This window comes from Excalfactoria chinensis, chromosome 2 (assembly GCF_039878825.1).
Source record: "Excalfactoria chinensis isolate bCotChi1 chromosome 2, bCotChi1.hap2, whole genome shotgun sequence".
Lineage (NCBI taxonomy): Eukaryota > Metazoa > Chordata > Aves > Galliformes > Phasianidae > Excalfactoria > Excalfactoria chinensis.
In genome coordinates this window covers 122,398,556-122,421,727 of record NC_092826.1, presented here as the reverse complement: position 1 = coordinate 122,421,727, position 23,172 = coordinate 122,398,556, and the positions used below count along the sequence as shown (strand labels likewise).

Here is a 23,172-nt window from a genome sequence, read left to right as displayed (position 1 = left end):
TGTATTTGTAGCCCTGAAGCCTTTATTTTCATCACCATGGAATATTTTACAGTAAAAATTTAGAGTGAAAATAGCTGGGAACTTAGTGGAGCTTAAATCAAAATTCAGTAGAGTCAATAAAAGCATTTATGTTGATTTTGATAGGCTTGGAATTACAGTTATTTATTGTGCAACTCATTGGATTTCCCTGCTTGCTGATGTATCAACAAAGATAAAATGTCACTTTTTCTTAGAGATACTATTATGGTAATAAGAATGTAATACTTGATCAGTTTCTTTTGGAAGGGAAAATATAATACCTTTCATTATACAGAGTTAGAAGAAACAGAATTTTAATTGCCATTTTCATTTCTGATTCTTGAGCCAGTTTTGGAATTTAATAAGATACTTTGGTTTATCTCAGATGTTTGGTAAGATCTTCAGAGGGAAAGCCTTTAGTATAAATTGTTTGACCAGTGTCCTACTGTGCACAAAATTGGTTTCACTCAGACTTGTAACTCTTTTTTATCTGTTCTACACTTATGAGTACTCCTGATTTAAATGTGCTTTTGTGCCCTACAAAATGTATGTGTACAAATGTTTGTGAAGAGTCAACATCAATGTCTATAATAATTATGACTTCCAAGCTTAAAGGAGCTTTTACATTCTATTTTTGAGTGTTTTTTGAGAGCATGCAGGAACATAATTGTGCTGAAGTTGGATGGGAGCATGCAGGAGTACTAAAGAGTTACTGTTCCTCAGTCTCTATGCAAAATGACTGAAGATCAGAGAAAGGTCAACATCTGCAGTAAAAATCCCGGTATTAGAGCAATTAATTTACTTACTGTTTCTTAAAGTAGCAGACAACAGTACAGATGCAATATTATTCTTAAAGTGCATCTTTCAAAGGACAGGAGGGTAAAAAGCTTTGTGCAGAGCTCACTGGCAGGCACTGCACTGGTTCTAGGTGTTCCCAGTAGTAGAACCCACCTCCCACCCGTGCAGGAGGACCTGCCAGTGGGCCTCACCACGTTCCCTCCCTGCTGTCCACTGGAGGCAGGGTCAGTCTTGGAACTATGGCAAATAGCACCAAAATCAGGAGCAAAGCCCAAACTGTATAAAAACCAATGAGAAAGAAAATATATAGTATTTCTTTTATTAGTTAGAATGTGCTTAAATGTGGCACATTAAAAAATAAAAATAAAAAAAGGATGCAACATAAAGAAGTCTTCTTGCTCTGAACTTAGAAAGGAGCTAAAATGAGCCTGGAGGGCAGTGCCAACAGGCTGCACGTGCAAGAATTCCACTTCTTCATGTTGGCCACCTTAGATGAAAACAGATAAATCCTCCCCAAAACATTCCCTGGCTCTGGTCCTGCAGCAGTAAACCTACCACATGGAGAAGAACACAAATCCAAGCTGAACAATGCAGACTGATCTTAAATCAAAATCGTATGGAAGAGCATTGTGGACAGCATCTGTTTGAGGAGGGTCTGTCTTCTGTGGAGATGGTGAACTGGGGCGGGCAAAGCTGATGGGATGCTCTGTTTCTGTCTTCCCCTCTGCTTCTGCTTTAGTCCCGTGGGTGTTCAGGACTTGTGGTGTCAAGGTGTTGACCAGGAGTTGTGTCCACAGCCCCCCAAGTCTTTGTGCAAGTGTAAAAGGAGGTGGCCCAGGGCATTAATCCTGCTGTCAGTGCACACACAGGAGCGAGTCTGATGCTGTAGCCAATCCTCTGCTCACCAAATAAATCTCAAGCACTTCGCACAATCATTTGCTGGCTCTCAGGAGCCTAAGATGAGGGTAGCGGAGAGGATTATGAGCACATGCAGAACAGGCAAGGCCATGCACTGCCACATCACTGTACAGTGTACCTTTTAAAAGGCCCTGATGTCCCCATCTGTCTCTGTGCTGACATGCGCACAAGCAGAGACAGGTTGCCTTCCTGTTTCCACAGCCTGAAAAGAAAGAAAACACAAGAGGCAAGTGCAACAAATGTCTGGGAAATAGTGCCTAAGAGGAATCACAGAACAGTAGTTCCATACACTGCCCACCATCTTTAACCAAAGCCTAGTGAAATCCACTGCCCTTGTGCTATAAGCAACCAGGTCTTCAAGGTTTGCCGCAGAGAAGCATGCATGAGGATCTTCAAGCAGCTTTCTTTGTTGGACATCTGAGCTCACTGCTTGCTACAGGCTTCATGCAGCCCACCATGTCTGTGTTCTTCTGATGTCCCTGGCCAGATCAGCCTTTTACTTCAATTCATCTTTTTCCTTAACAGGCTTTTCTCTGGAAGGAATCTCTGCAGACAGTCCTGATGACCTTTTTCTCATTTTCTCTGCCCTTGCATTTTACTGCCAGATACAATAGCACTCAGAGACACAAGGAAAGCCATTTAGAAGTACTTTGTCCATATGAAATAAGTACTGCTGTTGCTGAACGTAGTGATACAGAGAGACCACAGAGTTCTGCAGTGCTTAAGAAACTTCTCAAAGTGATGGCAGTGGTATCCTTGCAGTGACATGGTGACTCACACAAGATATCTGCTGGGACCCAGCAGTGGCTTTTTGTATTCTTTATTTGCCTTGAAATGAATTTCTCTTGCTTTGATTGGAGAACCTATACTTATTCTTTGCACGTACTTTCTTTTTGCCTGACTAAAAATTAAGTGTTTTAGAGTAATAACTATTTGCAGCTGCTCTAGTAGAAGTGTATTATGTGAATGTATTTGTTAGGATTGCATGATTGTGTGACCAACTCAGCAAACACTTCATGCTACCAGTCAGTGTTGGAGTGCTGTCACTGTGAGGACTGGGCAGCCTCAGGAATTCCAGTGTAACCCTCAGTGTAAGCTTTGGTAGAAGATAATTGTCATTCCACACACATTTTGTTCTTAATTTCAACTATGTGTCCCATAACAGTGGGGGATGCTATAAAAAACAGAAGCGTCCGGAGTCTTTAACAGACTGCCATTTTTGCAAGCACTGTGTCAGAGTGGGGATAGCTGGCAGCACAGATGAAGTGTGTGAAACTGTTCTGAACCATCTTCCAGTTAAGCATGATGGTAGCCAGGAGAAAGATCTGTTGGTGCTTACAGAAAGGGAAGTCTAGGGCAGATCATGAGGACGATTTAGCATGAATCAGCCAGCTGGAGTTCTGCTAAATTTAAGGTGTATTAGCCCGTGAGTTAATAGCCAAAAAACAAGTAGAATTTGCAATGAGAGTAGATCAGGGAGTAGACAATGGCCAAGAAACTTATTAAGAGGATCAGATTTCCTATCTGTACCTCCAGCATTAAAGGGGAAGATAATTTGAGAGTTTGTGTAATCAGTTTGCAAAGCAAACTTGTCGTCTTGTCATGGAGAACAAAATAACTTCCATCTGCCACATACTTACTCTGTTTAAAAGTAAATGAGAGAGGTTCAGCTGAAAACCCCTGAGAGAAATAACTTCCTAGCCTAGCAATTAAGGAGACAGCTTGGCACACACACACAAAAAAGACAAACCTTAAGGGGCATAACTGTGGCTGAAGGAGATAAGGAAAGCTCAGACTCATTCCTTCCCACTTGAGAACAGCGGGGAGAGAGTAAATATTAAATAAGATTGATGAAGAGCCTTCCCAGCAGTCGGGGAGCATAGAATACATTTGGTACAACATATAGAGTGGAGAGCAAGGAGGAGGTTACTTATATGGATGACCCAGAAGGAGAAATACGGAAGGGTTATTATTGCTCTTTGTCAAGATGAAGCTCTGGAGAGAGAAGCTGACTCAACAAAAACCATACATAAGTCGTGTTAAACACATCTGCTGCTTTCTAGAGCCTCAGACAATGAGACAATGTGTTTTACACTTACTTTCTTTGTATGTAACAGAGTCTAGCCTTCTTTTAAGGGGGGTAACATCATACAGAAATTGTAAAAGCTGGTATCTACTGTGGTTTGAATAGAACTTGGGCTGCAGTCAACCACTGTTTCTGAATATTTTTGTATGTAAGTTATACTGGTGTAGGCTATACCAGCATGAATGTGAATAGAATTTTGCTGCTTGAACTGAAACAAAAGGTGTTTTGTTTGTTTTTTCCTACATTGGAAAAATGATTCTTACATCTGAGATGGCAAGTGCTTGTATATGTGCAAATCCCATTTCTAGTAATTATCATGAACAAGGAAAAAGAAACTTGCAGTAAATTAAGCTACTATGGGAAAATTCCAAGCAATGTGTTTTTCTAATCTGAGAAACGCCATTAAAGTGAATGCTTATATCCTATGTATTCTACTGTCAGATTTGCTTTCCTTATTTTTTATCCACTTAATGCATTCTTTTCATTCCAGATCAGAACATCAGTCATTTGGTCCACTCCAAATGTCTCCTTTGTCATTCCTTTGTGGGTTATAATACTAGCAATAATGCTTGGTCTGCTGGTACTAGCGGTGTTGACCCTTGCTTTATGGAAGGTATGTTGCATTATTACTGTTACTGTTCTCTTAAAAAAGTGCTGGAAGATACTAACAGATGAGGAAAAATGCTGGAAGTTTGGAGGAAAAGCAACAATAGACATGTGTCTTCTTTGTTTTGGCAGTTCTGACATGCTAGTGTCACTGACCTTTGTGTAGGGAACTTATTTTCAAAGTCTTCGCTTATTATTACAGTGTGGTTATAAATGGGCATACTACAGAGTTTGGCTCTGTTTCCCAAGACCTATGAGCCTCTTTTTCAGGATGTTTAGGTTCAGAAAGAAGTGACTCTAATTTTGTGTTCTCTGAATACTTCAGGAACTTCCAGTTTTTGTTAGCATATAACAACACTCCCAGTTTTGGCAATTCATTTTTAATTTCATTTTATATTAGTGCGTTCATTGTTACATTCCCTTTGCGAGCTTAAATACAAGTTATTGGAAACTGCTACATTACAGGGAACGAGTGTGGCTTTTTGCCATCCTTATAGTTCCTCTTTAAAGAAGAAAATAATTTTGTATAATAGGATATGGCTGTTCTGTTGTTGGCTGCCTAAAGGTGGGTTAGCTGTTCAGCCAGTTCTAACTATCCTGATTCCTTTTGTAGTTCAACAACAACAAAGAATCTCTAAACCATGGGAGGGGGAGAGGAGTTACCTCTTGGTAGTATTTTGCTTTGAACTTTTCTAAGGTCTATGGAACTACTTTCAACTAGAAAGATAACTTCGAGGCATTTAAAGTTAGTTGACAGATATCTCATCTTACTGATCTTTAGTCTCAGTCACAGCAGTGTTCTGTACACATTTCCCAACATATATTCCATTTTGATTATTTTCTCATCCTAATCTTTTCTAAACGAATGTCTTACTGAAGAGAAATTGACGGTTTCCTCATTGGGAAGTTAGTATCAGAATTCAAGGAAGCCCACACATCATCTGCAAAGATAGCTTTCATATAGTTTGAATTTTTAAAGCTATACTGTACCCCACCTTTCAGATCAAGAGAGTGAAGTACGAAACTACAGCTGAGACCTCCTATGGTTGTCTTATCATGACGCCTTTGTTTCTGTTGATTGTTTTCTATAGTGCGGCTTCTTTGACAGAGCTAGACCTCCTCAAGATGACATGGCAGACAGAGAACAACTGACAAATAACAAGACTACTGATGCATAGAGGAAGAGAGTGACAGATCAAGTCAGAATCCTGCCTGGACTAGAACACAGTGAGGATGAACTGAAGGTTTCCTTCCACCAATCTTCTTTTGTGCCTGCAAGTGAAATGGCATCATAATCTGATCTAAGCTACGTTCTGAGAATATGCCACATGATGGCCATCCTTGCCAAAGAAAGAAACTTTATCACTGCCGTAAGAACATACTCACCACTGAACAGAATGTTTATTCCGTATTTTGGTCAGTCTACATTTGAGCAGATGCTCTTAAAGATGTGTGGCACACTGAGGTGCTTCCAGAACAAGCCCAGATCTCCCAACAAGAAAATGCCTGCATTACTGTACTGTCTAGAAGATGGAACGGGACGGAGCTTTGAACACTACTGTATCATGCAGAATACCTTTGACACCTCCCTAAGAACTCTTATGACGTTATGGCTCAGGGAGACAAGCAATTAATCAGTACTGTGGAAGTACTTCTGAAAAACAAAGGTAGTCTATGAAGAATTTTATAGATGGGGCACAATTATTTATTTTTCCACCTTTTCAGGATAAGTATCTGATATAATCATCAACTTACATTTTAAGAGAAATAAAGTCAAAATACAGAAATCATGTACTTATTTTGCATGTAAATAGAAAAGCAAACCAATTGTACACACTGAGCACATCTTTCTTGGCTACAGGGCATTTGGCAAAACAGAGGATTTATTTAATATTTTGCAAGATAAGTCATATGATAAACAAGCATGTATTGTATATCAGTCCAGAGCAGGGGATCACACCCAGATAACAAAATCCGTAGGCATTATAATGCAGTAGATGAGTTACCCTTCCACCCCATTGCTGATGGCTGCCCATGCAGCTCTTTGTGATTTAAATTACTGATTTAAATTATTACAGACTTGTGTCTGTGGTGATATGAAGAGAACTTGGGAATCTGGGGCTAGGATAAGTTTTATTTTTGTCATCTACATTACTTGGTGAAGTGCTCTCTTAAAATGGCTACAGCTGTTGTATCATCTATTGAATTTATGTCACAGGCCCTAATGTTTTGTTCATGTGAAGAAATCTTTGCCTTTTGTTTTCATTTTATGGACAAGAATCCAGCAGTGTATTTAAAGAGCTGAAGATATTTCTCCAGAGTTTATGGCAGAATTTAATGATCCCTTAAGCAGAGTCTCATGGAGAAAGTGAGCAAGGTTTCTGTTTATGCAGAAAATAGGATGCCAGCCAGCCAAGCATGAACAAGAAGAAGGAAAGATATTTTGAGATAAAGAGTAACAATGCACACATTTGGTTTAAGTGCTTTTTGGCGTGGGTTGTTTTTTGTTTTTTAGTTGGTTGGTCTTCCTGACTTGGGGATTCTGAGGAGGAGAAGCTTCACTCTTTCTCCTCTCTGAGCAAAAATAGCCTGGTCCTTATCTCAGCTGGGGATCTGAGCTCTGGATCTGTGCAGATTTTTGCCTGAAAACCCAAGTCTTCCAGTGCTGTCTTAGTGAGGAATTTGCCATCTTGTGTAAAATTTAGGAGGGTTTGTTCATTTTCTGAAACAAACATCACATCTTCTTTTTCCTGAGCTCCTTTTCTTTCCCATCCAGTAGTTAGATGGCCTCATCCATTCTGTGTGGCTGCTTTAGGGTAACTGCCTCCCTGCTTCTGAAGACATTAGGACAGAAGTAGCCATAACACGTGGTCACTTCTGTCAGTCTAACAGATATTTCACCATTTCTGGCAAGCAGGATGACTTATAAAATCTAAGCAATGTAAGGAAGCCTGAGAAGGTGTGTTCCATCTTCATGTCTGAGGGAAATTGCAAGACCTCTATGGAGCCTTCAGCTGATCATTCACAGTGTGCCCACAAGACTGACTGAGAGGAGACGCAGGTGGAGAAGGGGCTGCACCTCAGGGTCTTGAGGATGGGGAGCCTGACCACATCCCACTCCCCAGCAAGCTACAAACAGCAGTATTCCCCAAAGGGGCAGAGGGAATCAGCTGGTAAATGCCACCATGAGGCCACCCAAGCCCACATGTGCACACTTTTGTATGCCAAATATCCCAGGTAGAATTATCCTCCTGTGAAAAGCACAGGGAGCTTGCAGCCTTTGTAAATATTGAACTGTTCCATGAAGCAGCTTCCAAAATAAGATCTACTAGCTCCTGAAATTCACGTCACTGGCACAGCTCTGATGAAACAGCGCCATGAAGAGATACCAAACATAGGACTCTCATATGTGCAATACTTTATATTACTTATATACGTGAAGCATGTTTACACTGGCATTTGTGGTTGTTTTTTGAACTTTTGAATATACTGATTAATGATTACAATAAAGAAAAAAAAAAAAAAAAAAAAAAAAAGAGTAGGAAAAAAGAACAAATGTGGCTCTGTTTGGTATTTGTTCCAATGTGTTTTCAATTCCGCATTGCCCCAAGGATAGGACTAGGTGACCTAATAAGTTCTTTGCAGTTGTAACATCCATGGTTCACTTTTGAGCAATTACTCTCCATTTTAATGATGGGCAAAACATGTTCAGATACTAAATTTAAACCAAAAAGAACCTCAGTAACTGCTGGGCCTGGCAGGAGTCCATTGGCTGCAGCTGTGTAATGTCACTGGAAACCAAATTAGAGGCACATGATCTGACAAACAGTTACTTTGAGCAAAACTTTGTTTTAGATTTCTACATCCTCGTAGATTAAACTCCCCCCATAGAAATGTCTGGAGCCGTGCGCTGTCAAGGACTGCGGTCCTGGATCCCAGCATTTGTGGACAGTTTTGGCTGCAGATTGTAAAGAGCTCTGCAAAGGAGATTTCTGGGTTTCAGTGCTGGCCAAGAGTGTTTATCCCCCAGGGAGGTTGCATCCTGGAGGTGGACGCCAGCAGGCAGTAGACATGATCTGTCCCCCGGTATATTAGTAATGTGTGACATGATAACCTCTGCCACATCCCCACAGGGGTGAACTTGTGTTTCAGTGATGTCAGCTTTGTAACGAGTTCCTAGAGGCAGCTTTCTGTAAAAGTAATTCAGCCTTGGGCATCCGAGCAGACGCGGTGAGCTGCTAATTGAGAGCACAGCTATAGTCAGGAGGGTGGGAAAAAGGAGGTTACCTTAAAGTCTTTTAAAGCTCTTCACTGCTGTGACCACTGCCAGCAGTCAGTTAAACAAAGAGACATCATCTTTTGTTTCACATGCTTCCTGCAGATTGTGCTGTGCATCAAGTTCCCAAAGGGTATCCATTTCTTAATAGTGTTGAGCAATGTTTTCTGTTTTATTAAAATAGCAGAATTTGCTTAGCACGGCACATTTGAATCTACAGTCACTTGCAGGTCTAATCTTTATGCAGCAAACACAATTTCCATGTAACAATCAGGTTACTGATAAGAATGTTCTCTTGCCACCACTCTGTCACTCACAACTTTATCCAACCTCCTAGCACCAAGGGCCGTGATGGGTTCCCTGTCTCTTGAAAATGGCACTGATTTTCTGTACCTTTTAGCTGTGTTTTTGTCAGCCGTCTGCAGGAAGGACCTTCTACATACATTAGCTAAACAGCATTTTGGGAACTGACAAAGCACTGAGAGAGATGCAGGGGGAGAAAGCCCCGACTGCTCGAGGACTGAGGTACTCCACTACTTTGCAGCAAACTTCTTTTTAATGAAATACCATCTGACAAACTGCCTTTAGGAATTGTTTATGAGTAAGTGTTTTATTTATGATTGTTGGCAAAGCTCCATATTAAAATGTAATGGTTGTGCCTCTTGACAATAAAGAGTCTTGAATTCAGCTTAGGCAGGCGCCATGATGTGACACAGCAGGAATGCTTTTAATATTGAAGGACTGCTCATGTTTTGACTCATGGATTGGAGGGGCACTTAACTGTTCAAGATGCCACCCTATCTACCTATGGGGATTTCAGATGAGAATGGAAGTAATTGTTGAAGTTGCTTTTCAGCTGGTTTCATTTGTTTTCATTGTGTTGCATCTCCTTGGCTGGTGCACTGCATTTCATTTGGCTGTGTACTGTTCCTTTCTTTCAGGAGGCTTCTCGTGGCAGCAGCAGCTCACACCGGGTTGGGGCAGGCAGTATTGCTTTTGCAGAAGGGAGCTTCAGATAACAGCAGCAGAGCAGAACTCAGGATGCGGTGAGAACTGGTCAGTGCAGTGCAGGGCATAACTGATTTTCCAACAACTCTTTTAGATATTCACCCAGTCATGTTAACAAAACATCAACCATAGATTCCCCATTTCTCCTGTAAACAGGGCTGGAGTGGGACCTCTTATTATCACTGCAAAGATCAAATACCAAGCAATCTTCACAGCAAGGCTGGGGAGGAGTGGGAACATTTTAGATCTAAGTAGGAGAAATAAAAGGCAATCAGATCAAGTGCATGGCAAGAATGCAAACAACATCTGTCTTTTGGTGCACTCTCCTGGTCATGAAGGTTTACAATACATTTTTCCCAGCAAATGCAACTGATCAGAAGGAACAGAAAATCATCCCTGAAGTTGCAAGACTACTCCAGGAGTCTTGTAGCCTCTGTAGGAATTTTACTTGCATGCATGCAATAGCTCTTGGCCCCTCAGACAATTTACCTTTTTTTTTGCCTTAGCCTTTAAAATTTTAATAGCATTTAGGAAAAGTTGGGTCAGCACAGGAAAAGCTGAAAAAATACATTTAAACTGACACTCAAGTCTCAGAGGAGACCCAGGCTTGGAGGTGGATTTCTCCATTTTTAGGCACAGAAGAGACACTGGGAGATATCCCAGGTGCCTGCTGAGAGGTCCAAGCATGTTACGGCTGTGTTGCAACAAACACTCCCATACCAACTAACCTGCACACAGAAAATGTTATTTCTAAAGATTCAGCACTGTGTCATCCCCTGCTACATGTCCTGGTATATCAGAAAAGGCAGAGCATGGGTGAATGCAAGCATCAAAGAAGGCGGCAGGACAAGAAATCTGCGATGTGACTCAGCACACCAGAACAAACTTTTCCTGTGGAGAAGGACAAAGAGTGAATTTTCTCAGTGCTTAAAAGAAGGAGAGATTTGTTTTTCTGGAGAAGAACATGGAACTGTGACAGCACTGTCCTCCAAGCATAACTGGCTCAAGTGTAAATGCAAGGTGGCTGGGCACTAAGGGTTAAAGCAGTAAAGAAAGCTGCAGCATGTTACATTAACTACCGGTGACAGAGATAAAGAAATAGAGGGTATGGATAGGAAACTCTAGAGGAAACATCAAACCTTTAAACAAGCAGGTTACCACAGGAATGAGAAGAAGGTTGATTAGTAAAATGGATGGACTGGAAATAAGGCTCAGCTGCTGCAGATGAGAAGTTGTGACCCCAGCAGATAACAAAGCTAATGATCTACCACAGTGATTATTTTTTCCACAAGGAGCAATTGATTCATTGGTCATACAGAGTTTGAGGAAGAGCATTTCCCTAGTAATTAGATAACGACAGGAAAAAATATCTCTGCAGCTGTGACAGGATTATTGAGTTATTTGTGAATCCCTCTCATTCTTACAAGAAGGGCTGTATTCACTTCCCTGACTTTGAGAGAGGGAAGGAGGTGGTGAAGACATAAGACTTGAATCTGTTCCAATGTCTGCTAAAGGCTTCTGGCTTAGCTGCTGTTTCAGAGTAACTGGTTTAGTATTCATTAACACTGTACAACATCTTCCACTGGTATAGTACAGACTGTGCTACCCAAAGGTAATACAGAGATAGCTTTTTCAAACCAGTAACAAAGTAGATCTTTCATGGATACCTTCCTCCTATGGCTAACCCATGAGACTTTTTAAGTGAGTTTTTAAGTTGGATCTTTTTTTCTGAGTCTCATTGTAAGGATGTTTATGCAGAAAGAAGCCCTGATGTCTCATTTCTATTTGGTTCCTATTTTGAAAACAAAAGGAAGAAGGAAAGAAGAATTGAAATACCAATCATCTGTAGCAAAGGGTCTTGTGCTACTGCCTCTGCCCTCTTGTGCAAAGTGCCTTTTGAAGTCCAAGAACAAGCAGGACTTGGAAGATTCTCCAGATTACTCTCCATCTTCTCCATCACTTCCTTCTTATGCAGGTGTCAAAAATACAAGACTGTGACACTGCTAGCATTATCCACCTATCTCATGATAAATCTGGGGTCTGTTGCTGTCCCACATTGCAGGCATTCCATGAAAACCTCAGGGGATTCAGGAACCAACTAGTGAGATGTCTTCATTAGTGAGGGACTGGTGGCAGAGTAAGGGGCTGGCAGAGGCCAAGCTCCCCAGCTGGGACTGATGAGAGTGTGTTCTACTCGATTCTGGGGAAAGAGTTTTAGTCTCCACCCCCACTCTTCTAATGCCCATATATACACAAAAAAGGCAGTCAGTCCTGTGGTGCCTATTACACATTATTTCACTAAGCATCCAGCCAAGTCTTTGTTTGGTAATTTAGTAAAACAAAGACCATGAATTTGACCCTCCAGCCACTTCAAGCTAACAACAGTGCATGAAACCACTGGGTTCCCAATACTTTAACTCACTACAATGTCTTCAAAAGCAAACCTTCTTACAAAACATGCTATAGACCCTTCAGTGTCACCTCTCTCTGCCTCAGCCCTTGCATTCTTGCTCCTTCTTGCAGCTTCTTGCTGTGTTTCCAGCTGAAATCCCCCAGTGTTCCCACGCAGCCGCAGCTCCCCAGCTCTGCCACCAGCTGTTGCTTGGCACCATGACGTGATGAGGCCCCAGCTGGACACCATAGGTCTCCTGAGGGCTAATTTCACACCATGGCTGCCTCCTCCTTCCTCTGAGGGAGGCCTGGGCAGAATCCAGCCTTGTCTGGGAGCAGATACAGCAATAGCATAATCTCCACAGGGCCGCTGAGGTGTTAGACGAGAAGTAACATCTGAACAGGCATCTTCCAGATAGCTCTTGCCCCATAGTCCCCCCACACACAGCCCTGCCTTCTCATCTATAACAACATTTCTCTGGTATTTGCTTTTTGCCACATTTAATGTCTCTTGCCCTATTTTTCCTCCAAGTTCATCCCTTGTATCTCAGAAAAACATGCTGGTTTGTTCCTTGCAAGCTGCCCCTCAAAATAACCTCTCCTGGCACCCTGTCATAGCTGAGTTCTGTTTCTCTCAGCTGCTAAGACAGCCTGGTCTCTGGAGCTGCCTGCATAACTTGTGCCCTGGAGCTTTATTAGCAGCTTCTCCACTATCACTCCAGGCCCTGCAGCTTCCTCTACAATGGCCATGTGTCAGTGTATGTTGAGAAAAAGAAAGAGAATGAATGGCTTTGTGCTTGGGTTTGAGGCAGAACTTGAGCAAACGTGGTCTGCCCATCAACTTCACTGCAAACTTCATGCAGTATTGGGCAAAGCGCTTCATACCTTGTGTCTTCGTTAGGAGTAGGGAACACCAAAGAACAGCATGGATAACAACTGCTTCTGGTGGAAACCAGGTCCCACCTGGTAGAAAAGGGGTGAAATAAATTAAAGCAAACTAATGAAGAAAGTAGTTACATGTCTTGTGCTTTCATCTATTTATTCATCTCAGGCCATCTGAGAAAGTCTGCTTATTCCATTACTGTTAATCCAGACAAATACATAGCTAATGAAATGTTGTACAAAAAATAGTTTTCCAAGCTGTTGTGTAGAACAGTGTAGGTGGGGAGAAATATCAAGTACTTCTCTTTTCATCTTTGGATCTTTGGATATCCAAGGGATTGGTCTTGTTTTTCATTTGAACATAGAATTATGTAGAAGCTACATGTGATTTCTAGAGCTTCTTACTCTGCGGCTTTTCAGCAGCAAGTTAGAAATACATAGTCTTCCTTGCCCCTTCTCTACTCTGTGCTAGAGTATTTACTGCCTCTGTCTCCAGCTGAAGGGATGCTGAATGGCAGTACAGATACACAAACAGCCATGAATCAGATCATCATAGAGGTTTTACAGGGAGGAAAATATGCTCCCTGACAACATCTTGGCTCGGGTGCTGACTCAGTCAAGTGGTGATTGACAGAGAAGTGATCAGGGCTTTGAATCCTTGGGTGTCCTCTGAAAAATCAGAACCGCTTTAAGCTGTTTGCCCAGAAAAGTGATAACTCTTAAAACTTAACTCTTTTGGCTTCATGCATCCAAAGCCTCTGTGAAACCACTATGAGCACAAGAGTGTGGCAGTAGTGCCTCTGTGCTAATGATGTAGCTCCTTGTTGAGGCTGGCTTGTCATAGATGCCAAAATAGCTTATAAAGCTTCCTTGAAAGCTATCTTTTCTTCCCTGCATGCTGACAATGATTTTTACAGCTTAAAGACTCTGGAAACTGATAGCAAAATCAATCCTTTGCTTTGCCTTCCACATTCTGAATTTTTTCTCCCTTAAGTGGCAGGCATCAGCACACAAACAACACAGATGTTGGTGGGCAAAGTAGAAATTAAGCGTATTTCTGCTCTACTCTTCTGAACTGCTCCACTTAAGTGTCAAGTGCTTCTACCAAGGTCTGGGGGGAAATGCAGGATTTGAGTGTTGGCGTGCCTCTACCATGAACCACTGAGTAAAGCCATGGCAAAGAAAGCCTGCACTTCAAATGTACAATATGGAGCAGCAGATGGATGTAATAAAGCAGGAAGCATACGGAAACAATGACACGATTATGAACAGTATAATACGCAATGGTTATAGCACACCAAAGCAATAAGCAAGCTTCCTATTATGGATGCCTAAATTGGTCATTTTAATACCTAAATAGCAGTCATCTGGCCCAGCAAAGCAATACAGAGCATCTCTCCTTGTTACTCCAATGCCTTATACAGCCAGTGGAAGTGTCAGTCATGGGACAGCAACCCCCTTGTGCCTCTGAGAAATAAATGGTTATTCAGATCCTGATGGGTTATTCAGATCCTGAATACAGCCAAGTATCCACTTTCTCTGCTCTGTGCCTGAGTGCTGCAGCCAAGAGGCTGTTCAACATGCAGCATCCCTTTCTCTGTTGGTCCTTTCTTGAGCTGCACCAGTTGCAAAACCTCTGGCAGTGAACTGCTCAGGCTGAGCCAACTCCAAGTGTGTGCAGCAAAGCGTGAGCACATAAGGAGAACTGCAGTGCAAAAAGCACAGCTAAGGCTCAGATCCCCCAGGGGCTGGCAGCCTCAACCAATACATGGTACCAATTGCACTCTTGAACTAAGGCTCCTAAATTTCTCTCTAGTCAGCCCTAGGTTTGTTAATAGTTGGTCTAAAAGTGGTCCCTTGGCAATAACAAATGAACTTAGAGGAGCTTGGAATTCCAGCTATTTAATTTGAGATTCCCAGTGAATGGCTTGGAAAGTTTACTGCCCTGCCATATTCTGCTAATGATTTAAGAGTTTAACTTGTCAGATGCTCCAATATCTGTCATTTTAAATTTTCATGCCTGAATACAGTGGCCAAAATATTTCCTGTCTGATTGCTCAAGACAAGCACCTGAAGATGTGTGTTTTTATACCTAAATCACTATCTTGCTCTACCACTCTGAGCCCTGCACCTCTGAAAGTCAGGCACTTTACTTACCTACATATGGTTTCAGGGACCTAACTTTTGGCAGTCAAATTCATGTTTGTGATACTATCACATGTTTCTAATAAGAATCTAAACATAAACCAGCCCAAAGCAAAAAAATAAAATAAAATAAAATGAAATAAAAAAATAAAAAAAAAAAAAAAAAAGAAAGAAAAACAATACTCTGTAGGATATGTGTTCTATGTGTTGACATAAAATATGCATACCTGTATACACAGGTACTTTTTTCCAAGGATGAATTCTTGAATCAGTTGTTCAGAGTGTCCTTGGAAGATAACTTCCATACCTGGGACCCACTGAGCCAGCAGGCTCCACACCAGTGTGCTGTGTGGTGGTGATGCAGGCATCCATCGCACCTCAGCAAGAAGCCTTCACTCACTCCCATGTTGTTGCTTCTGTCTCTGAGCCTTCTCAAAAATAAAGCTTGGTGTCAGTGCCTGAAGGTTTTTAGGTTTTCTGTTCTGCCATTATCTTAGTAGCAACTATGGTGAAGTCATAAAACATCATGACTGTTTTGAGATTGTTGCTAGTTTCTGTATGGTGGACTAAAGCACTCCTAGCAAGGTCTTCTGGGGACTATGGCCGTCATTGCTGTTGGGGACTGTGGCTATCATTGCTGTTAGGTCTCTGGAGAATGACATTGCCAAGAGCACATGGCAGACTTGTCCCCAGCTCTCCTGCAGGTGGAAGAATGAGGTTGAGGTTTGGGTTAAAAGAAAACACACTTCACTTCAGCTGCCACCATTGTACTGCTACTCACTACAAGGCCTAGGCAGAGGCTTAGCTGCAGTCACTCTCCACTATCAGGAAGCATTGCTGTCCTCCACACAAAGCCTATAAGAGTACCTGTCAACCACTACAGTGAGTAAGCCCAAACCTTAGGTTGAAATCAAGCATGTTCACCACACTGCTCTTGGGAGAACACTTAAGTGTGAAAATGGAGGGTTGTCCTCCTCTACAGAGCATTGGCAGAGAAGTGTGAGAGCTGTGTATCTGCCCCAGGCTTGCACATATGTCTGCTGTGATCAACCCCCCAGGGGGGGACGTCTACAGCACCTTCAGGCTCTGATCAGCCCCAGAGCCCACAGCAGGAGCTACAGCCCATAAATGGAGGAGCTCAGGCTGTAAATGTAAGCTCAGATTTCTTTCCCTGTGTGTGCACAAACACACATACACCTCTCCCAAGTACTATTAGGCAAGAAAATGAATTTCACCTAGACAGAGGCATCTGAAAGGGTTTAGCACTTCAGGGCTTTGTGTGTGACTAAGCTCAGAGGCTGTAGTCGGATGTTGTACAAAGCCTTCTTCATTCTTTACATTCAGTACTTCTCAGTTTGGTCTACACCCACCAAAAATCTTTCCCATGTTTTTCTTCCTTAGAAGGAAAATAAACTTGTAAAGAGGGAGAAGTGAAGGGTTACATCTGGAGGGAGTTATGGCTGTGGCTCAAAGGAACAACTGGAATGTGTGCAATGCGGAAGTTCCTTCCACACAGCCATTTTGCTTCTCTTTTGAGGAACACAGATACATGTTGCTTCTGTTTGTAGAACGCAGCCCCAGTGCAAATTCCAGCGGGGGGAATGCAACATCATCCCTGGAGAGAGCATGGTGGTGATTTACGTTGGTGCTACACATATGGCCTCATGTCAGGAGCACCTTAGCAAGAGAAACTTTACCTGACTTGAAGCCGCAGCCTTGACTGTAGCAACAAATATTATCGTTGTCTAATTTTGATACTTTCTGGTGTTTGTAGATCCCACTGAACTCATCTGGCATCAAGGTGTTTGTAAGAGAAAGAAACTGCCTGTGTGTACAGTGACATGGGGATCAGCAAGCAATACCGCATCCAGTACAGCCTCACAGCTTCTTTCACCTGTTATAACTATTGGGTTGGAAGGCAACATCATCCGCCTTCAAATTCATCCCTGAGTTTTGAACACCATATGGGATGAAGAAGAAGAAGACGAAAGTGTTTTTCTCAGTTGTAAATTAGTAGTGTGGAGATGGAGGATATCTAGGTATTGCAACTCCAGCATGTCTGATGTATCTGTCTGACTTTCCAAGAGCTGGGGCTTTTTGAGTTTCTGAATGTGAATGATACACAGTTCAAAACCACTCTCTGATGTTCTCTCAAGCTGGTGTAGTTTGTCATTAAACAATTATTAAACAAAAGCTTGATTTTTGACCCTGAAATTCCAGTGTTTATCTGCATCTGTTCTTATTTCTGAACCCCTCTTGAAGAGGAAGAAACTTGCCCAGATACTTGACTGCTTAAAAACAACCCAGGGTCAAACTCTGAAGCCCCTAATACTTATCTGTGCAAAAGTCACAAAGTCATTTTAAATGATGTGATATCTGTAAAACCATTTTCATTAAGCACTGATTTTTTTATTATTTTTTTTTTACACACAGCCTTACAGTTTTGAGACGTTTATAAACAAACTACTTTGAGAATAATGAAAGCCAGAGAAGAGAAAAAATAATCTATGAGGCAACAACCTTGTCAGTGATCAGTATTTGTTTTTCCATTCATAATGCCTGAAGTACTTGTAATATACAATATCCTGCATACTGCTCTTGTTTTGCTTTTCCCAAAAGCGTGCCAGACTCGGGGACAAAGTTCTATGAAGAAATATTGTACTTAATTTGTTTGTAAAAATGCCATTGATTGGAGAATAGAAACTGCCATTCCCCTTTGCAGATATTCTGGTTTTTGTCTGAGAAATTCTAGCTTCTATTTGCAATGACTTTTTCTATTCTTTCTAAATTGCCAAACAACGGAGGGGTGGGGGAGGGAGAAATATTTTAAAGTGAAAGTATTGATTAAACAAAGAATTTGCTTAATCCCTTCAGTGCTGAGTGTATTTTTGGAAATAATTTTGAGCAGAATAGCTACCAGTATTAGAAAGGAACATCTGCAGTTCATCTAGCAACTGGCTTTCAAAACACTCCCATGTGTGCCTGTCTTGTTCCTGATCCATCTCCAGTAACTATTTCTGATAGTTACATGTGTCATCAGAAGGGATATGGATGAGCAACGGTGTTTAAGAATTGTGAAGAGCACCGTACAAAAGGTAGGACAGAAAGAAAGAAGTCTCCTTGCCTGCTCTTGTAACAAAACCACTGCTTCCAAGACAGGTGTGAGAGCAACAAGCTGGCAGTCCATTACAGTGAAATGAAAGACTGTAGTGGACCTCCCACAGCTCTGACCATTCGTGATGCTTGATTGTGTAGCTGCATCACCTGAGCTCCTAACTATGTAGGACTTAGTTACATACTACGTTAAATTCATCAGCTGCTCTCTTGAAAGTTTCATTTCCAGTCCAAATTTATTGAGCTTCAGCGCGCAATTGCTACGTATTCTCACACCTCTGTTAGAAAGAGAAGCATGTTATTGTAGTGGAAATACTAAGTCATGGCTTGAACCAGTGACTGAGCACATGGTGGGAAGGCAGGGCCAGCCCAGGGGAGCTCAGGTGTATGCAATGCATCTGAGTGATTGGAAGCAGCCAGGATCCACCCCTTCCCAGAACTCATGTAAGGGTTGGCAGTAGAGGTAAGGCTGTCTTGCTGGAGATCCCTGCATACCTCAGGTCTTCTGAAGGTAAGCAGTGTCTTTCCTTTGTTCTGTGTGTAAGGTTGTTGCATTTGAGCAAGTCCTCACTTGCTTCTGCCTGGGACTTTGCAACTCTGCTCTTAGTGTTGTGTTTTCCATCATGTTACAGTTATCAGTATGTTACGTTGATGTAACTTTTATTCAAATATCCTAGTGCTATAGTCATGTTTGTTTCATATTAGCATACTGATAAAAAATAAGTTAAAAAACACATGATCAAAAACTGGATTGCTCCTGGAAACGTGGGTGCTTATTGTTGACATTCAGTTACTAACTTTCTTCTGCTTCCGACCTACATTTTGACACGCGTTCTTTGGTTCTAATCCACAAGTCTGCACAAGGTCCGTGAATGTGGGCCATACTGACTCCAACTGAAACCAGTTTGCAGTTGAAGTGCTTTACAGTAACAGATGCTTTAAAGAAGCCTGCCTTCCATCAGTACAGTAACTTTTATCAAATAAGTTTAGACTCATTGGTTAAAATGCAGATAGACTCAAACATGTTTCCCATCAATGGATGTTGACAATGGTAAAAATAAACAAATCTGTGTTTTTTTTCCACTGTAGTGTTGCCATTGCCCTTTAACAGCAGGCTCGGTAGTCAGAGCTGCCAGCCCTGCAGAGCATGGATCTACTTGGGAAGCAATAGGACCTACTCCAAATGGAAGCATTTCACAGACACCTCCATCTGAGGGATTAACTACCTCTAGCAGTTAAGGCAGGATCTATTCTTACCTTACTTACCTGATACCCAGAAAGGCAGGAATAAAGTCAATCAGGTTTTACCCATTGCAAGAAAACGTATAACCACTGCCAGCAACAGTCTTAGTCCCAGTGCCAGAGGAAACCCTCTCTCCACTGGTACAGAATAGGTTCCTGTGATCAGGTCAGCTGCATCTGGCACCTGACTTGTGTAAGTGGTGGGGAGCAGGAGGATTGAGTCCTTGTGGAGATCTCAGCAGGGTAAGGAGAGTGGCAACTGAGTGATCTCCTAATGATGAAAGAGGAAAGGGAAATTAAAATCTGGAAGTTGGTGAGCAGCCGAACTTGCCCCATTTGTGGCTTCCTCTTGTCAAAAATACACAACATGCAGTAGGAGATGTGATGTCTCAGTGATGTTATGAATGTGTGAGGAGTTATAACTATGCATACAGACGTACTGAAAGTTAAAATGAGTGTAACCATACTTAAGCAGTTTGGCTTTTACTTTTTGTTTTTTAAGTTCTTTTTTTCTTAAAGGAAACATGTAAAAATAGTGTTTGTGTTTTTACACTTCACCTTCTCAGACAGAGAGATGGAAGAAAAGCTTTTCCCTTACAAATCAAAGCACTTGATTCATCCCTTCTTCTCTCTCTTGTTCAATCATCCAGATTAATTCTGGACTGAGAACACAATTTCAAGCCTTTATTACACTTCCTTGGGCCAGAGAACATTTAATATTTTTAAAAGGAAATCTCTATAAATAATACTTTGGTTTTGATAAAGTGAATGCATAGCAGAAGCTGAATTGCTGGGAGCCCTTTCCACCTGGATGGCCTGCAGCTTGCCAGCCTCATGGGGTGGCCGCAGCATTAGAGCACACAGCTGGGACAGCAGTGGGATGTCTGTGCAATGGTTTCTCAGGTGTGATGCACAGTGACAGTAGGCTGGCTGCCTGCAAACCCCTTTCATACCCTGTCAGTCCTCTCTGCCCATGGCTGTGGACATGTTGCAGTTAAGAAACAGGCCCACCAGATGCAAGGGGCACCTTGGCTTCAGCCCTCCCTGCCCCAGCAGCCCATGGCACAGCCACTCCTCCTGCTTCACTCCTACCTCCAAGCATTACACCAATAGCACTGTCAAATGTGTTGAGGGGAGAATGAGATTAGGTAAGGAAAAAGGAAGAGGGAGGAGGCACTTTTTCTGCTGATATGTCATCACTGAAACATCTGTATTATGTCTGGGTGCATTCATGATTGCTTCTTTGAAACCCCCCTGTAAGGCAACTAGAGCTGATAAAGCATAAGAATTTTTTAGTTTTAAGATCCCAAATGCAATGGGAGAAGAAAAGGAGGGGAAGAATGGGCATTCACCTGAAGTCTGCTGAGCACTGACACAAAAACCGAGGTTTAGGATGATAATAAAGCATTATAACATGTGAAAAGAGTAGTTTCTTTCTCTAGATTTGCTTGGAATCCCACTCCTGCTCAAGGTGCTCTTCGTGATTCTGCCCTTTTCTGTGGAGGGGAAAAAAAAAAAAGAAAGATTCTAAGTGGAGCCCAGTCTTTAGGAGTTGTGTATGTACGTCCTTGACTGATGGACTCTTTCATATGCATGTGATCCAATAGAAAGTCACTTTAGAAAAATCAAACCATAAATTATAGGATGAACTTGTAGCAAAGGTTAGTGAGAAGCCAGAATGGTTTGCTCAAATTTCTCTCCCTCTCTGTTACATATGGAACAAGAAGACAGTATACAGCAAGGGCTTTCCCAGTTGTTTGTACGTGCTGTCCCACACCCTAACACTGAGGTAGGAAGTGGATAAGTATTGTTTATAAAACTAAAGCTGGATAAATTATCTCTGCAGAGCCTCTGCAGCAGAGGATTTGCTTTGCATACTTGTATACCTCAATGAATTTCAGTGGGAGCTGCACTTTCACTTACACTACATGTGCTACTGAGAGCCTTTGACCCAATCTATTTGCAACAGCTGATCTCTCTAAATGGAGTGAGACACTCACTGCTCTGGCTGGTGCTAAGAGTTGGTGTGCTTCTGCCTTGTGAAAGCAAAAGACAAGAAAATCTGAAGAGAACTTCTGCGATTTCCCTTCAAACACAAAATGTGATTGAGTGGAAATAAATGACGTGGGGCATTCTAGTGGAAACACTTCTGACGCCTGGTTACGCTCACACAAATCATTTGCTATCAAAGTAACTCCTGGAGGCTGAAATGGCCAGACCACAACATAGAAAGAGGATGGAGGGAGAATGGCCTTTGACTCGCTACCAGAAATCACCACAGCCAGAAAGAGTTGGCTAAAGATCTTCCTGGCCAAGGACCAGCCCTGATGAGGGGTTCTCAAATACTTCTTGACACTAATTGAGTCTAAGCTGCCAGTACGTACAAAAATCTGCCCTGATTCATCTAAATGTAGATAGTGTGGGACATGACTAAAGATAGGGGTTTATCATTTTTGTCAGTACCCCTTGGTTTAATTCAATGCTACACGACATTCCTGTGACTGGCTGGCTGTTCCCTTAGCAATTCCCTTCAACGCTTCCTTGGGTCAGTATCCAGGACTGATATTTCCTTCTTCTTTTTCCCCACAGAGCCAGGACATCCCGAGCAGCCCAGTTCTAACAGCATGCAATGAAATGACCCCATAAAGGCCAAATGCAGGCTGGATGCATGCCAGCATGTGAACAGGGGAGCTTCTTTGTGGGGTAGCCGTGCATCAGCACAGCTAAATATTCTGGTTAGTCTCAGCAGCAATCAAGGAAGGCAGCTGGAAAAACACCAAAATAATTGACAACGCAGATATCATCGAACTGTAAAGGGAGAAAAGCTGCCCTTCAGTTCATTGCCTGTTTTTTAAAGATCTGATTTGATGAAACTCAGCATTGCGTTTCGGTAATTCTAAAATTCTATGATTACAGAGAAATGTGGAAAAATCTGCCTCTTCAGCTGGACAAATCTGCTGAAGTGGGACATAAATACGATATCTTAAATATCTGCTACTGAGACCCAGATGACTTCCTGAAGTGTCAAACAAGCATGAGATAAAGAAGACCTGCAAGGTCATCTGGTCCATCTCCTTGTCAGTGTTTGTTGTTTTGTTTCTCCCTGGTTTCCCATGTTTTAATTTAAATTTGTTCTTATTTCCTTCCTCCTTATCAACCATATGAATCTCCTTTAAAATAACTGCTCTCCTCCTCGGCATAGATCAGATAATAGAGTACAGATTTAATTCCTTTCTCTTGTACAACCTGAAATTAATCTGTCTCCATTAAGAGCTCAATTCTGGTTAATCACTATTGTCCCTATCGCTTCATTTCAGCTTGTTCTGCGCACGTTGCTTTTTGTCATATGTTGCCAATAGTCCTTTCCCTTGCTCGCTCATGTGTGAAATTTCTCTTGCATTTAGTCACAGGCCTCTTCTTAATCCTCTCTTTAATGATTACTGAGTACTAAGATCTGCATCTGATAAAACCAGGGGCTACTTTTTTTTTCCCAAGGACAGAACTTCTTTGGCATTTCGACCACCTCACAGCAGACTCCCATTTACAGCACTGATTTCCTGTCTGCTCTACTACCTTCCATAGGATTCTGTAGCTAAAGCTTTCTGCTCCTCTCTTCAGTAGATCAACTGATGAGAAGCGTATCTGATCCTTGGTAACCAAAGGCTACAGCTTAAAAATAAAAAGTAGA

The 23,172-nt window shown here is 41.9% G+C and overlaps 1 protein-coding gene across 1 annotated transcript in view; it reads left to right on the top strand.

The window, feature by feature from the left end:
• The window catches only part of ITGA8 (integrin subunit alpha 8), a 93,843-nt gene extending 85,913 nt beyond the window's left edge, over positions 1 to 7,930 (top strand). The window contains exons 29-30 of the mRNA XM_072330194.1: positions 4,311 to 4,433; positions 5,518 to 7,930. Of these exons, the coding sequence (XP_072186295.1) occupies positions 4,311 to 4,433; positions 5,518 to 5,604 (210 nt within the window). The 3' untranslated portion in view covers positions 5,605 to 7,930. The remainder of the gene's footprint in view (positions 1 to 4,310; positions 4,434 to 5,517) is intronic.
• Positions 7,931 to 23,172: the final 15,242 nt, after the last annotated feature.